Source organism: Crotalus tigris, unplaced genomic scaffold (assembly GCF_016545835.1).
Source record: "Crotalus tigris isolate CLP2741 ecotype Arizona unplaced genomic scaffold, ASM1654583v1 scf7180000024374.3283719, whole genome shotgun sequence".
In the NCBI taxonomy this organism is placed as follows: domain Eukaryota; kingdom Metazoa; phylum Chordata; class Lepidosauria; order Squamata; family Viperidae; genus Crotalus; species Crotalus tigris.
In genome coordinates, this window is record NW_024100544.1 from 728739 (window position 1) to 742758 (window position 14020).

At 39.9% G+C, this 14020-nt stretch overlaps 1 protein-coding gene across 7 annotated transcripts in view; it reads right to left on the reverse strand.

The window, feature by feature from the left end:
* The window catches only part of MGAT5 (alpha-1,6-mannosylglycoprotein 6-beta-N-acetylglucosaminyltransferase), a 136554-nt gene that overhangs the window by 53172 nt on the left and 69362 nt on the right, over window positions 1-14020 (reverse strand). For 6 of the 7 annotated variants that reach the window (XM_039328217.1, XM_039328220.1, XM_039328216.1 and 3 more), the window contains 2 exons: window positions 11791-12159; window positions 4217-4384 (listed from right to left, as the gene is read on the reverse strand). In XM_039328217.1, the coding sequence (XP_039184151.1) occupies window positions 4217-4384; window positions 11791-12031 (409 nt within the window). In that variant the 5' untranslated portion in view covers window positions 12032-12159. The remainder of the gene's footprint in view (window positions 1-4216; window positions 4385-11790; window positions 12160-14020) is intronic. The other variant, XM_039328222.1, reaches the window with a different exon arrangement.

Consider the following 14020-nt stretch of genomic DNA (forward strand, 5'->3'; position numbering starts at 1 on the left):
AAAGGAGCATCTGCCACTTACATAGGATAGATAAAGACTATGGAACAACACCAAAAAAGGAAACATATGCTCGTATTTCAGAATGCACAATGAAAATGACTGGAATATTTCAGTTGAAAATTCAACTTCCACCAAGCACTACAAATCTTTACTTAGAGACATTGTTATGCCTTAAACCAAAGATAAATATTTGACTTGCAAAAGTATCTCAGAAGCAAAGTACTTATAAAACATATGTTTTGAATTTAACCCCAAGAACTAATAGACTACAAATTTGCAGGTATGGAAAAAAAATCTTTACATTGGCTTAATTCCAAACCAGTAGATAAGGATTGCTCATAATTTGCTTATAAAATGCTTACAATTTGTATATTACCTGTATTAGCCATCCAAACATAAACTGAAGGAAGGAAGCGTGTCCTTTAAAAAAACTATTATTTAAACTCATGCTTTACAGTATTTTGTTGTTATGTAATATGGATATGAGGTATTTCCCCTTAATGTCTCTTCATTTTAAGCAGAAAATATTTAGTCCAGGACTCATTTTCATACAGTATATCAACATCCAAGATGGTAAAGATAAGTGAAACATATAGACAGATTTAACCATAGTTTCAATTGAGAAAATTTGACTATCCTAGACCTAGACCAAGCCAAGTCCAAAAACGTCAGTGAACTTCTAGAAGCCCGGCACGCTGACAAATCACCCATCAATAGACACACAGACATTAACAACATCTACAGACTACACAAAAGAGACAATTATCTAGCCCAAAAAAGAACAAAAAGACCCAAGCACCTCGCCACCAGCAATCAGCACCCAGATCAGCATAGATTAACTCCAAGGTTAACATCAGACCAACAATCCAGTAATCAATATCCCAATAAAGAAACTGCCAAAGAAGCCAAAGTAAATAACCCAACCAAAAAATCTCTAAGAACACCCCCACCAACACGGACAGGGCAAGCCACTAGAATATAAACCAAAAGCAAACTCCACTCCTTACTAGCATTGATGGTATTACCTAGGTTAAGTAATGAAATGTCTGCAAGAAAACAAGCATGCTCAGAGAGTACCAAGGACCCCTCAGTAATGGAGGCAGCAAAGAAATTAAGCTCTCATGTCCTCTATCAAGGCCAGCAGCAAGATCTGCTAGTGTGGAGGATGATAGGTTGCTACTGGACTTTCTGTCTATACTTCAGACAATGGAAGCCCTGGACTCTTGGATGGCGGAGACTATGTCTACATGAATTTGCACTACATGGTGGATGGCCAGTGGCTGCAGCAGTGACATTCTAGGAAATGTATTTGGCTTCCTCAGCTGCTGAAGTCTTTACATGGCCACCTCATCTTCTCAGCTATGTGTGAAACCAGTCTTGGGCTACTTTGTTTTGAATAACATAATTTTGTACTATGAAAAGGTTTCTCTGGAGATCTTGGGACTGTGGGATGAGAGTGAGGCGAGTGTACTTAGGGCAGTGGTTCTCAATCTGTGGGTCGGGACGCCATTTGGGGTCGAACGACCATTTCACGGGGATCGCCAAACAACGCAGTCCGCCATTTTTTCCCCTTTTCCTTAGCTGTGCTGCTCCCTTTTATTCTATTGGCTTTTGAAAGCCAATAGAATAGACTCTCTTGAATAGAGTCTAATTCTATTGGCTTTCAAAAGCCAATAGGAATTGTCCAGGCTGACTCTGCCCTGCTGAGCCTGCCAAAAGTCCCATTCTGCAAACGGTGCTGCACCAGTTGAGTAGTCCTCGACTTACGACCGGTTGAGTAGTCCTCAACTTATGACCGGTTGGGGGTCGCGGCATTAAAAAGGTTAAGAACCACTGACTTAGGGGAAGTGGCTCCCTCCAGCATGGCTGAGAACAATTCAGAGAATAACGGACCTAGAAGGGCCTTGGAGGTCTTCTCGTCCAACCCCCTGCTCAAGTAGGAACCCTATACAATTTCAGACAAATGGTTGTCCAATCTCTTCTTAAAAACCTCCAGTGTTGGAGCACTCATAACTTCTGGAGGCAAGTCGTTCCACTGATTAATTGTTCTGATTAATTAGTTCTACTGATTAATTATAGGGGGTTAGATGAAGATATGAGTGGGGAGGCATGATCACTTGGAAATGCTGAGAGGTGTTGCTACTGCACCTGTCAGGTTTTACTTCTATCTGCGATGTTTATCGTTTGGAGTGGGGGTTCATTTTAGCTTGAGAAAGGAAGCTGAGGATGGGGGACGAAGTAACTAGAGGGGTGAATAGGGTGTGGGGCACTGTATCTCAGTGGTGTTGGATATAGGGAGATACAATGGTTGGGAAACAAGGGAGTGAGCCACTCAAAAGGAACACACTCCTAATGTCTTAACCTGTTTCATGTTCTGGCTCCCTGAGCTCAACCTATTTACCTGTCCAGCAGACTAACAGTGGCCCAGGTTTTGGGCTACTGCTTTTAAATGCCAGGTCCATCTGCAGGCAAGGCTCCCCTTATTGCTGACTTGATCATCACAGTTACCCGCGGCCCAAACCCCTAATTTTTATCATGTGACTGTGAGGTGCTGCAACAGGTGTAACTTTGGACATAGGTCATAACTCCTATGATATTGTAATTTTGAATGATCACTGAACTGAAAATTGAGGAACATCCTTAGTTAGCCTCCCCTCCCTCCTTCCTCTTTCCCTGAACCTTTAATAATAATAATAATAAAATCTACTTTCAGACTATTTTATATTATGCTAATCAGTGATGGCGAACCTATGGCACGGGTGCCAGAGGCGGCACTCGGAGCCCTCTCTGTGGGCACACGTGCCTTTGCCCCAGCCTTGCCTGCCCCGCAACCCCCTCACCAACAGCCCCCCTGGAGGAGAGTTGCCCCTGAGCGTGGCCCACCCGGAGCAGTGCAGCCAAGGATATGGCAGCCAGACAGAGTAGACAAGACTGCCCTCACGCCTCATCGTGCAGAGTTGATGCTGTGGGGCGTGGGTAGAGGGTGTGGCCGCCATGGCGCTGCTGGTGATCTGTGGTGGGCCCTGGAGGTGGTGAATGGCCCTGCGGGCAGGCGGGGTGAGGGCAGAGCGGGGGTGGCCAAGGGGGTAGAGTGGGACGGGGCCAGTTTTGTGGCACTCAGTCTCTAAAAGGTTCGCCATCACTGTGCTAAATTAAAGGACAGAAATGAAGAGTTTTCAGACCTACTATCAAGCCCCCGGGCTTGTCATGGGCTGGGAGATGGGGAGCACACAGCCAGCAGCCGACCGATGCCTGTCTTGGGTCCCGAGAACTGCCCAGCTCCCGACAATCAGCTGGGAGTCGGGTCGGCGTCTGAAGGTTGGCGGGGGACTGGCGAAGCCATGAGGAATGGCCTGGCTCCCGACAGTCAGCTGAGAGTTGGGCTAGCGTGCGCCTCCCAGCTGGGAGGCGGTGGATGAGGCAGGCGCCGCCCATCACCTGAATGTCGGCCCGGCTCCTCAGACTCAGCTGGGAAGCAGCTTGGCTCTTTGCCGGCAACAGGGAACCGGCATGGCCGCCAGACACCGTGGGTACCTTCCTCCAAGGAGCCAGACGTCGGAGACACTCCTCCTGCCAGCTGGACCTTGGGACTGGGTAAGCAGGACGAGGGGGGGATTGTACCTTACCTTGGCTGCCTCTCCCTTCCTCCAGGAGCAGGAGGGAGGAGGCAGAGCACTGCCTGGTTGTCAGAATAAATGGCTGAGACAGCAGAGGCTACGTGGGTGTGTCTGGAGAGGGGGAATACGGGTGGGGCATTGCGCCTATTATCCATATGGACCGGATGCTGGCTTGCTAAGTGGGGTGGGGTTGGTGAGCACATCTACGTAAAGCACTGGGAGCAGTTTATTTATTTATTTATTTGTTTATTTATTTATGAGACTTATATACCGCTTTAAGTGCAAGCACTCTCTAAGCGGTGTACACCAGTAAGCAATGTATGTATATATTTACATTGCCCCCAACAATCTGGGTCCTCATTTTACCTACCTCGGAAGGATGGAAGGCTGAGTCAACCTTGAGCCGGTGAGATTTGAACTGCTGACCTGCTGAACACAGTCAGCTAAAGTGGCCTGCAGTACTGCACTCTAACTGCTGCGCCACCTCGGCTCAGTTCACTCCCAGTGCTGACTTTTTCTTTGCATTAAAGTTTGCTGGTCACCTGTTCCTTCTGTATCTGGAGTTTATCAGCAGCTGGCAGAGGACATCTGACACCTACCTGCAACATTCAGCTTTTCAGCTGCTCCCGAACTAGGAATTGCAGTGGTGGTACTATTTGTGGAATTTGCACCTGTGCCATTGATTACGAGGTTCTCAACTTTAGACTCAAGCTTCCCAATACGCTGCAATATGTTATCCAGTAAGACAGCAAGAGTTTTCTTCAAATCTACATCAGGAAAGCAAATAAAACCAATTAGCTTTATAAAGGAAAACATAAAAGAAATAACTATTCAATATTTTATTCGGCTCAAAGCAATGATAATACATATTATTGAAGCAAATTATTATACTTCCTGGAAGTCCCCAATTCACTTTATCCACTTAAGTTATGTAAGGCTAAAGACCATGTGGAGACAGCATTATCATTTATGGCAATCCATGTTTTTTGTATGTGATGTATTGTGACAAAACCACAGCTTTGCTATTTGAAGCGGAACCAAATATAGTACCATTTCTTACTATACATTCAAACACCCATCCCTTCATCATGCAGTGACAGCAGTGACTTATTTCATTCTACTGACACGTGCATAATAGGGATGTGCAAAGTTTTTGGAAGAGTTTTTTCAGAATGTGAAGTAGCATGTATGGAGCACTTCTTTTCTAATAATTAAAAAAGGCTCCTTGCAGCTGTTTTACAGCTGTTTTACAGATGTTCCAGCTGTCTCTAAATATGATTCCACGTTGCTTGCCTTTCTTCAAAGCAAAATGAAGGTCAGTTCAAAATCAAGAAGACATGGCTGCTTTCATAATTCAAAGGGGTTTTATTTATGTTCTCATAATCATGATGAACCTCGTTCAAAGGCTTTACGTAGCCCTAGTAGACAAGTTACTTCATATATTTCTGAACATAAAACATTTATTAATCGTGTTTTTAACTCATTTATTTTCAAGTCATCTACCAGTTTGTGAGCAATTAATTGTCTCTAGTAATTAAATAAAAAGAAATTCGGTGGATGGTAATACAGGTGGCCATTTAACAATCACTCATTCAGCAACTGTTCATAGTGATAGTTAAAACGGTCCTTGAAATTCCACCCGTCACAGAAACCTTGTGGACACATGATGGCAATCTGGGTGCTCAGCAATTGGCCCAGATTAACCAACTGCTACAGCATCCCATGGTCGCTTTGTGACTTCTCCTTTCAACTTCTCACAAGCAAAGTCAATGGGGAAGCCAGCAGAAACTTGGAAAATGTAATAACATGAGGCCCTCTCTTAACAACCTGCCTGGTCCCTGCTTAATAACGGTAATCTGAGATTGCCAGAACTGCCACCACTAAGCAGCAGGGACACATAACACTGTGCTTTTTGAGTTATCGCTTAGCAGCAATTATTGTAGTTAAGTGAGAATTACCTGTTCAATGCCACTGTGCATTGCAATAACGGGGGTGATGGAAATGACAGTTCATATGTCTCTGATTTTTTAAGCTTTTGACAAAAATAACTTCATTTCATTTTTGAAATGATTTTTTTTCTATAGAAACTCGTGTTGACAGTAAATGCAATTTCCCAAAGGAGATTTTTTTAACAAGCAAAAGTTCTTGCCAGGATCCCCGTTATTGAATACTTCATCTGCAGAACCAAGAGTCTGACAATTATAGGCAACAAAATTATAGCTACAGAAACCACAAGGCAAATGAAGTTAAAATTTGGGCAGGGTGTCACTTTCAATATTATATTTGGTTTTCCTTGCCAAACAGAATTAAGGCAGAAAACCTTTTGCTTCCAGAACAGCTTTTCGCATCTGCTATCTTTCTGAAATTTCTTTTCAGGTTCAAAAAGAATAAATGATTGTCCCTTGTGAAGAGAAGCATGGCACATCAATAGTCTTTAAATGTATTCTGTTCAAGGACAAGTTAGCACAAATTCTAGCCAATATGCAATATTTAGCAGGAGAATCAGAATGTAAGTCTTGGTACAGGGTGTCAGAGCTATCATGCTTTACAAAACAAGCACTAATGTTACATGACTGACAAAAGCAGTGCAATGGGCCTGTTTCCAAGGATGGCGGCCTCCATCTTTCAAGCAATTGCATTCACAGCAGTCACAGAATCTTGTCAGAAAATGAGACAAGGCAACAATTGGACGCTTGTTCTAAAGAGCGGCTTCCACTGCAGACAGAGAAGGAAAGATATTTACGGAGATAGGAAAGAAGGTTAGCCCTGGCCTGTAGGCAGGTCTGTTCAAGGATGTTGCAGTCTTTCCTTTTTGCCAAATAAGTAAGATTTCGTAATGATAAGATGGGGTGGGGAAAAAAGAACAGTTGTTGAGAGAAAACAAGGGACCACTTAGTTTTTAAAAAGAGACAGGTGCCTTCTAGCAAAATAAACAGAAAGGTTAGAAAGCGAAAACCAACAGCAAGACAAACATACAGGACACACTTTATATAAAACAGCCCTGATCCCATTTAGAAGCAGGAAAGCACCGTTTTCCAAGTTGGTTTTGGACTATGAATGATTTATGGCTCTGTATAATATATCAATATATTTATTCCCTCTCCCTCCCCCAATTCTTCTTGTTCCAAATACAGAAGGAGCAAATAAGCTTGCATCTTTATTTAAAATGATCTTGAGCAGAAACAGAAAACAATTCTTCTTGTTCTTAGGTAACATTTCATTACAGGCGGTCCTCAACTTATGACCTCAATTGAGCCCAAAATTTCTGAGACATTTGTTAAGTGAATTTTGCCCCATTTTACGACCTTCCTTGCCCCAGTTGCTAAGTGAATCACTTCAGTTGTAAGTTACTAAGTGAATCTGGCTTCTCCATTGACTTTGTCAGAAGGTTACAAAAGGTGATCACATGATCTCAGGATACTGCAAACATCCCAAGTATCTGAATTTTGATCACATGACCACGGTTGTAAGGGTGCAATGGTTGTATAAGCGTGAAACCCATAAGTCACTTTTTTTCAGTGCCCTAACTTTGAACGGTCACTAAATGAACTGTTGTTACGTCGAGAACTACCTGTCTCGTAAATGATTCATTTTACTATTTTATTTTAATATCATTGGAAAAGTGGGCCAAGAAGCATTTAAACTATTAAGAGAAACTTTGATTTATTAAATTAATTAATTAAAGAAGTAAATATCAGCCCTACACAGAAAATATAAAGATGATAAATAGCAAACCCATATACTAAACATTGGGAACTAAATAGAATTATTTTAAAAAACCTGTTACATAAAAAGACAACAGGGGCTGTCTTTGTTTCATGAACAATTATGAATATGATTTTTTCCTAAGCTTGATAAATTGAACTGTTAGGACAGAACGGGGCCCTTTCTTCATGCAATATTCATACTGTGCTACTGAACTATGTCAACTAAAGATTATTCCACTTTAAAATAACCTATCTGATCCTAAAGCCGTGCTGGTGCAGTAGCTACAATGCAGCAGCATTGCAGGCTAATTCTGCCCAATGCCAGTTCAATCCTCACCAGCTCAAGGTTGATTCAGCCTTCCGTCCTTCTGAGGTTGGTAAAATGAGGTTCCAGATTGTTGGGGGCAATAGGCTGACTCTGTGAACTACTTAGAGAGGGCTGTAAAGCCCTATGAAGCAATATATAAGTCTAAGTACTATTACTATTGTTATTGATTCTGCCATTGTGTATGTGTATGTGTGTGTGTGTGCGCGCATGCAAGTAATTCCTAAGCTGTCTTGTAGATGCAGAAAGCATAATACAGTAAAATATGTAGGGAGAATTCAAGAGGATACATAAACAGTAATTAAACTTCATTATTTGTAATGCATCTTCCAACTCCTTAATATAAGAAGGGACATTATTTTAAAAATCTTCCAACATCCTCCTACACTTTCAAAAGTTTGCTGAGTGCAGCGTCAACAAAATGACTTCTTCTGCTGTTTGATAGACTTGGATTTTTAAAATATAATCAGAAGTTTCTCACTTGCAAATTACCTGCAGAACCTGAATTCTTTATTAGCATCTTGAAGAGATGGCAGTTTTGTAAAAATTATCCAGTGAAATCTAATTTTACTAGGCTTCAATGCAACAAATTTCACCTGCAGCAAACCACGTCTCCACTGCAGTTTGAATCACAACTTCATTGCACAAATGTTGTCTGCACCAATTTAGATAGTGACATCATGGAGATGATGTGTACTGATGTAAATAAATCCATGTAATGGCCTACCCTTTAGTTTTGTGCTATCCATAACGTGTGAAATGAAAGCTTCTTATATATTATAAAGTCCATCACGGGCTTATTTCAAAGTTCCTAAGAATAATCAGACAGAATTTGGATGCAGAGTGCTGTATTTGCTTATAGTGCAAATACAGAGAAGTTGCTCTATTAATTTCCTGCTTGGGGATTATCCATTGGCATCTGGTTGGACTCTGCCAGCCTTTTGACATAGGCCAGGTCAGGTAATAGGGATATTAGAACTCCAGAACTCTACTTTATTGAAATAGGCCATAAAACAGGTAGTCCTTTGACTTATGCCCCATTCATTTAGTGACCATTTGAAGTTACAATGGCACTGGAAAAAGTGTCTTAAAAACCGTTTTTCACAATTATGACTGTTAAAGCATCCCCATGGTGACACGATCAAAATTCAGATGCTTGGCAACTGGCACATATTTATGATGGTTGCAGTCATGTGATCACCTTTTGTGATCTTCCAACCAGCAAAGTCAAGGGGGGAAGCCATATTCACTTAACAACCATGCTACTAACTTGTTAAGTTTGTAATATGGTTGTTAAGTAAATCTGGCTTCCCCATTGACTTTGCTTGTCAGAGACGCTGCAAGTGCCATAAATATGAGCCAGTTGTCGAATATCCAAATTTTGATCACATGACCAGGGGGATGCTGCAATGGTTGTAACTGTGACAAACGGTCACAAGTCACTTTTTTTCAGTGTTGTAACTCTGAACGGCCACTAAATGAATGGTTGTAAGTTGAGGACTACCTCTAATTAGGGAAGGTCAGTATAGTATAAATGTTTGTTTTCTGAAAATAATGTATACTATTGTTGTATTATTTTTATTTCTGTTTTTAACATTCATTTTACATTTTTAATTCATATATACATACATTTCATAAATGGGAGGGAAATCAAAGCAATTGGGGAAGAAGTTAAACAGGTAATGTTTCTTGCTCTTTATGTGATGTATTTTTAGCTGTTCTCCTAGCAGCATTATGTATCTGCTATTACACAATATGGTTGGGAAAAGAAAGATTTTTTTTAAAGCAGCAGCTGTCTAGCAAAAATTAAATCTTAACCTTTTTTTAAAATACAGTGGAAAGGCTGAGCTCATAGTGCTGACTGCCAGCTTTTTAATATAAGTCTCCCAAACTTTGAAATTAAAAATAGCAAATAAATGAAACATCATATCCACAGTCTGCAAGATTCTTCTTTCCTGTTATGGACAACCACTTAAACCAACCTTTAAGGAATTGGAGACGAATTTCTCTTGTCTTGTTCTTCTCTACTGGTAATTCTCTCTAAAAGTAAGTTGGTTACTTGGGCATTTACTAGCTTGTACTGTTTCCTCCCCCCCCCCCCCCGTTTTTCATACCCTACTGAAATTCATCCCTGAACAAAGAGATGTAATTACTGCAACACACAATTTTCCTTAATTTCAAAAGTCTAAATTCAGACTTAGGGAAATCTTGTGTATACATTATAAATATAAACAGATGCCAAGAACTACAATGATATAAATGCACTATTCAGGCTGCTGTAAACATCCATGATCCAAAGGAAGAAAACCAACGCCACATCCAGAAAGAGTGGAATTCTTGTTTGCTGTGAGGGGTAACTTTAACATTTAAAATTCCCAGGAATCTGCTACCTTTGCTCTGGTTGCAACTACTCTTATCTTTTTCGGACCGAGGGAGATGTGTGAGAAATCAATGGCTGAAATGCATTTTTTCCCTTTAGCAAATACCATTGAGATCCCAGCCAGGTTCTCTTCTGGTTTATTTTTTAAAATTGTCTGGGAGATTGGATACCATCCTGATTTATCTCTTTTAATTTTGGGAGATTGGATATCATTATTTCTTTATTCTGAAAGCCTGCTTACATAAAAAGAGTGGGAATGAAAGTGCAACAGTTTTCAGTTCGAAGCTGCCCCTGCACTAAATATGAAAGGATAGATGTATCTTCTCGCAAATTTTAATTAAAATTATTTTGGTTATAACAACAATTGTAAGTGACCAACAGAATTTTGGGAAATCTCTAACCTATTGTTTTACTATGTAAAGATTTTAATTTTATATTAAAATTTTATATTATTTTAATGCATTGTAGCCCTTTTCGTTAAGGCCTGAAGTATCAGGCCCACAACTTGAATCTCCTTCTACAGCTACTTTTGATTGGGCAGATGATAAAGAGCCAAGTGGCCTTTACACAACTCTGAATCATGTGCCAGTTCTAGAGGTATCTGCAACAGAAGGACTTAGCCACAGTACAATCCACGTCTTCATCATCATCGATCTGGACTACTGTTCCCCATGGGACAGCCTTTGAAGACCATCAGGAAGCTCAAGTTGTTTTAAAATGCAGTGACTGATTTGTCAGCTGACATACATTGCCAGATGCTTATCACACTTTTGTTGTGGATCCTGCACTTACTTTTAGCAGGTATCCAGGTCTAAGTCAACTTCTAGTGCCACACTGTTCTACCAGAATCAACCCAACTGATATGACTGTTTCAAGAAGCAGGTGCTGGTTTTATCCCATTTTCTTAAAATTTGGGACTCTGTGTGTGTGTGTGTAAAAGTGTTGTTTGTTGCACTGACTCCGTTTGAATCAGCCTTTTGGTGTTTGCTTTGAACAATGATGAAAAGGTTTTATGAACTGAAAACTGATATCCATTTTTTATTTTGTATTGCTATTGGATTTTGCTTTTGCTTGGGGAATTGTTTACTTATTAATATAGCACTTATATGTATCCTGGATATTTAGGGCAGAGAGAAAGTTGGATACATCTCCCTTTGTTTCAATTAAACTATTAAAGATATACACCCACAAAATGCTTATATGAAAATAATTAAATCAATATCTATTTTGCAGTTTTATTTATTTCCTTATTTCCTTCATAGATTTATGTATTGCCTTTTCACCAAGAGCCCAATGTGCTTTACATGGACATTTCATTTTATATCTACAACAACAACCCAAGGAAGTAGGGCTCTATGATTACACATGTTATTGATATACAAGCCATTATTAATATATGCATATGTTCATTGCAATACTTCAGTAAAGTTGTGGCATGCATAAACTTAAATCAAAGGAGATGGATGTTCCTGTGTACTCTAAACCAAGTTCTTGTGTGTCTGGCTGGTTTACAAAATCCTTATACATTTAGCACAAGAATCTGGAAAGGAGTTAGAAAAGGAGATATCATTTATTACTGTATTGGAATGAATGAATGAATGAATGAATGAATGAAGGAAGGAAGGAAGGAAGGAAGGAAGGAAGGAAGGAAGGAATTTCTAAACCTCAAATATATAGGCTGATGAGTTGATTACTAGATGATACTAAATAAGACATGAAATATTGCAGTTTAAATTTAGGAATCTACTCAAACCTACTCACCATATGCAGTCATTGTCCCAACGTAAGGACCATCCACTACATTTCTATTCTCTTCTGCTAATGCTTTTATGTATCTTTTACTGAGATCCAGTATTTGTTCACGAAGCACTGAACTGCTTTCATGCTGAGTCTTCTGTTGAATAGTAAAATGCAGGAGCATCATTCCCCAAATAAAGCCAAAAGTTACCAGAAAGAAGCCAAGTTTCTGAGAGGACAATTTCCATGGAGTGAAGAGTGCCATGGCTGTTTAAACACTTCTGGAGTCCCTTGGAAAGATTTTGCAGGCCACACAAATCACAATTTTGAAGTTACGGTTTCTGGCTTGTTAGTCAGCATGCTTTCTCTCCATTCAATTCCATCTTGCTGCTGCTGCAAAGATAAAGAAGCATATGGTGATTTAAAGAAATAAAATCCCTCCCCCAGTTGGCTTTATATTTGTTTATTTAAGTCACTCCCCGCCTCTGAGTACACAATATATTTCCTCAATGAATTGGCAATTGTGCAACTCTCTATTTTATGACATGAGTAAGAATATCAGAGTGAAGACCGTATTTGGAATGACATCAAAACATGTGTGTCACTAATTGTAGAATCTACCTTTCAAGAAGTTGAAATCATTTTAACAATGTTTTCAGTTTTCATTTCTACAGAGAGCTTTTTCACATGACAACAACACAGTGGCATATTTTTTTAAAAGGATATGACTGCAAAGCATTCAATTTCATTCCAGTTTCATTGTAAAAGACTGCAGTTTTGATAAGAACAATGACATATCAAAAAAGTTTTCAGCAAACCTTTCAAAAGGAAAAACAATTATAATAAAAAATGTTTCCTTAATATCCTTTCTTATATTTCAGTTTTAAGAGTATTTAAAAATTTCACTGACACTTCTCTAAAAATAAGTTCAGAATGAATTTAGGGTTTTACCCAATTTATGCAATCTTTTTCTAAGCTTCACTTTACAGACTGAATTACACTCCTGAAATGTGAAATATAATTACAACAATACATAATCTACCTACATTTCAGGGAAATTATACACTCATAAATGTAAATAGTTGCAATGGTCTGTGAAGGTGTATTATTTATTTAAATGAATTCATATGGATATCCAGGTCATAATGCATCTTTGGATGGAACATAAGTCAATTTCTGGGTTGCAGAAGATCCCCATATTCCAGTTCTCTCCAAACCAAAAAAATCCTCTTTGCATGAGTGACAAATATTATCATTAATAAATATGGCTAAAAGAGACCTGGAGTATTCACATATACTACATTTGAATGAACAGAATTTTGATTAACCAGAAAAGTATCTAAATTATCTAAAATTAAGAATAGCCATGATGATCCATTACATAAAAAGCTGCACACCCTGCTGGCTTCTGGGTGCAATTTCAGATGATGGTCCTTTAAATCCTTGCATGAAATAGGCCAGGGATAGGCAACCTTGGCTCTTTTATGACTCGTGGACTTCAACTCCCAGAATTCCTGAGCCAGAAGTCCACGAGTCATAAAAGAGCCAAGGTTGCCTACCCCTGAAATAGGCCCTAGTTATCTGAGGGGCAGCCTATCTCTAGCTGTCTCTGCTCATCTGGTTCAGTTACGTGGAATATCCATACTCCTTATGTTAATATGAAATTGTTGAAGACCTGGTTGCTCTTCCAGGCCTCGGGAACAGGGCAACTATGGAGCCTCTTTTTGGTATTGTTTTATTTTGGTTTGATTTTTTAGATTTTGCTTTTTGAAGTTTTGAATCTCCTGATATTGAAGTATTTTTCTTTTAATTAGTTGGTTTTTAGTCGTAAGACACCCAGTTATTTGGGACTTGGACATCCTAAAAATGAAATGAAATAAAATATACTATCTTCAACATAATTTACACTTCCAGAAAAAAAACCATCTCATTTTTGTTGGGAATGTTTATTGAACAACCATGTATCAACACAGTAATGAATCTAACATATAGGCCAGTGGTGATGAACTTATGGCACGCGTGCCAGAGGCAGCACTCAGAGGCCTCTCTGTGGGCACACGTGCTATGCCCCAGAGATGGCAACCATCCCTCTTCAACCAGCTGCCCGTTAACTTGCCGAAGTCCCACATGGCCAGATGTATCCCAGAACCCATGCACTCACTGGCCCCTGTGTGTGTGGGGGGGGCGATGGTGTCAGGCAGTAGCTGCCCCCGCCCTGCCTCACCCCACAGGACGAGCCTTCTGCCCACCACCT